This window comes from Halyomorpha halys, unplaced genomic scaffold (genome assembly GCF_000696795.3).
Source record: "Halyomorpha halys isolate HHAL.00 unplaced genomic scaffold, Hhal_1.1 Scaffold1241.1, whole genome shotgun sequence".
Taxonomy (NCBI): Eukaryota; Metazoa; Arthropoda; class Insecta; order Hemiptera; family Pentatomidae; genus Halyomorpha; species Halyomorpha halys.
Genome location: NW_027105541.1, coordinates 75988 through 77971, shown reverse-complemented (window position 1 = coordinate 77971; position 1984 = coordinate 75988). Strand labels below are relative to the sequence as shown.

The following is a 1984-nucleotide window of genomic DNA, read 5'->3' as shown; positions in this document are numbered from 1 at the left end:
TCTTGGATGATCCTTTCCATGGCATATTAGAGAACAGTTATTTTTTAAATATATTTCCCTGATGAAAATTCTCTCTTTTATCGTTTCCTAATTAATATATTATCACAACTATGAATAAGAAAATATTTTCCTTTACTCGTTTAATATTGCAATGGTTCTGCAACATCCAAGATCAAGCTGCCATGTTGACTATTTTAACAATGTTTCTTTTTGTCCATTCACTGTTCTTGAAATGACATCTTTTGATTGATAGAGATTGGTTACCTTACTTGTATGATTAACAAAGCTAATTAGCAATATTAAATTAAAATTATATATAACATTCTATAATTTAACTATTTATTTATTTTTACTGTGAAAAGTTTTTATGATAACAAGTAAGCTGTATTCTATCTTTCACTAACTCTATTTTGATGTTTTGACTATTTATCCCAACTTTAATATCGATATATTTTGTAGGCCTAAAGATAAGATTAATAGCCAAACTATTGTAAAAGGGAAATAAAGAAAGATTAGTGAACGATAATATGGCTAGTTTATTAACGATTAAAAGGTTGTGTTGTGTCATTTAAATTATTATTTTGATTGAATTTTTCTGTTTAAAGTATTTTTACTTGTCTGCAGGTGGCTATTTTCATGATCAAATGGAAGGAGAGCTACCTGTTATATATGATGGTGAGAATTATTCATGTAATTATAGTTGTTGAAGTAGTTCCCTAAAGAATAATATTTTAGATTTTGTGTTATTTATTATTTTCTGTGTGATCGTTCTTCACATTCACCTTTGATTTGAATGCAACATGTACGACACTAGACTTCAAAATAAGGCTGTCAGCCATTTCATTTTTCACTATGTTTCTGCACTTAGTCCCATCATGGCGACGGCCAGTTTAGTTCATCCTTTTGAATCGTCAAAATATAGGAACCTTGATATTCCAATATTGCCAGTTCTGTCATTTTCATCATCCCTTCCCTATAACGTGAGGAGTAAACCCAGGAGACAGTCTCAGTCCTCTTCTTTTCATACAGAAGAGATCTGTAAAGGACGTGAAAATTATGAGCAATATTATCAGGTCAGTCCATAATTCCGTGCGCATAATAGGATGCATTGGATTAGCTATGAATCACTACTAGACCAATAAGATTTCGAACCTGTCTAAACTCGACGTCGATAGACCGAACCAATTTGAAATATAAATTAAAAAAATCTTGACGTTGAAGACCGTGTAAGATGTAAAAATGTACTTTGTATTATTATTTATTTATTTATCACCCTGCCCTGCCTATTAAACAATAGGAGTGTTCGCAGCAGTGGGTACAACTCATTGCTGCATATGACAAACATTACATAGCTGTGCACACAGCTTGCTATTGCTACAAAATAAATCTTGCTCTTCTACTGAAGCCTTGCTGGTGTAGCTTATTCTCTCTTATCCAGGGAGAAGTGAGTAGATCCCACAATCTCCTTCCACCCATATACACAAAGGTCTTGTAGTGCGGTTAGTTTTCTTTCTTTTTCAGCTTGCTCTCAGTTAGAACACAGAATACTGTTTCCTTCATCAGCTTGGATCTCAGTGCTTCATAGGCGGTACAGGCAAGTACGACGTGCTCGCCAGTCTCAGGAACCTGACAAATTAGGCATAGATGATCAATGTTTGCCATGCGGCGAGCTTAGCTCGGAAACCCCCATGCCCCGTGAAGAACTGTGAGATCTAGTAGTCGGGGAGGACCCACGTTGATTCTAGGCGTAAACCAATGGTAGGAAAGTACTTCCTTTAGATGGCCCCTTTTAAGCAATCCACCCACCGTCGATTCCATACTTGCAAGGTTTCCTCTCGAAGGATCCTCTTCAATCTATTAGGGCTTTCGCGCCGGCGGCCCATGTTGAGCTGAAGGATGTTAATGCTACTCATAAAAAGTCCTTTTTACTGCCTCATTAGCCCACTTTAAGTGCACAGGACAATCTCTGCTGCCCGCCTTGTGT

General features: G+C 36.2%; 1 protein-coding gene across 1 annotated transcript in view; it reads left to right on the top strand.

Annotated features, from left to right (window-relative positions):
- Window positions 1–1984, top strand: part of LOC106688954 (zinc finger autosomal protein-like) — a 16418-nt gene that overhangs the window by 5091 nt on the left and 9343 nt on the right. Inside the window, exon 3 of the mRNA XM_067051797.1 lies at window positions 625–675. Within this exon, the coding sequence (XP_066907898.1) occupies window positions 625–675 (51 nt within the window). The remainder of the gene's footprint in view (window positions 1–624; window positions 676–1984) is intronic.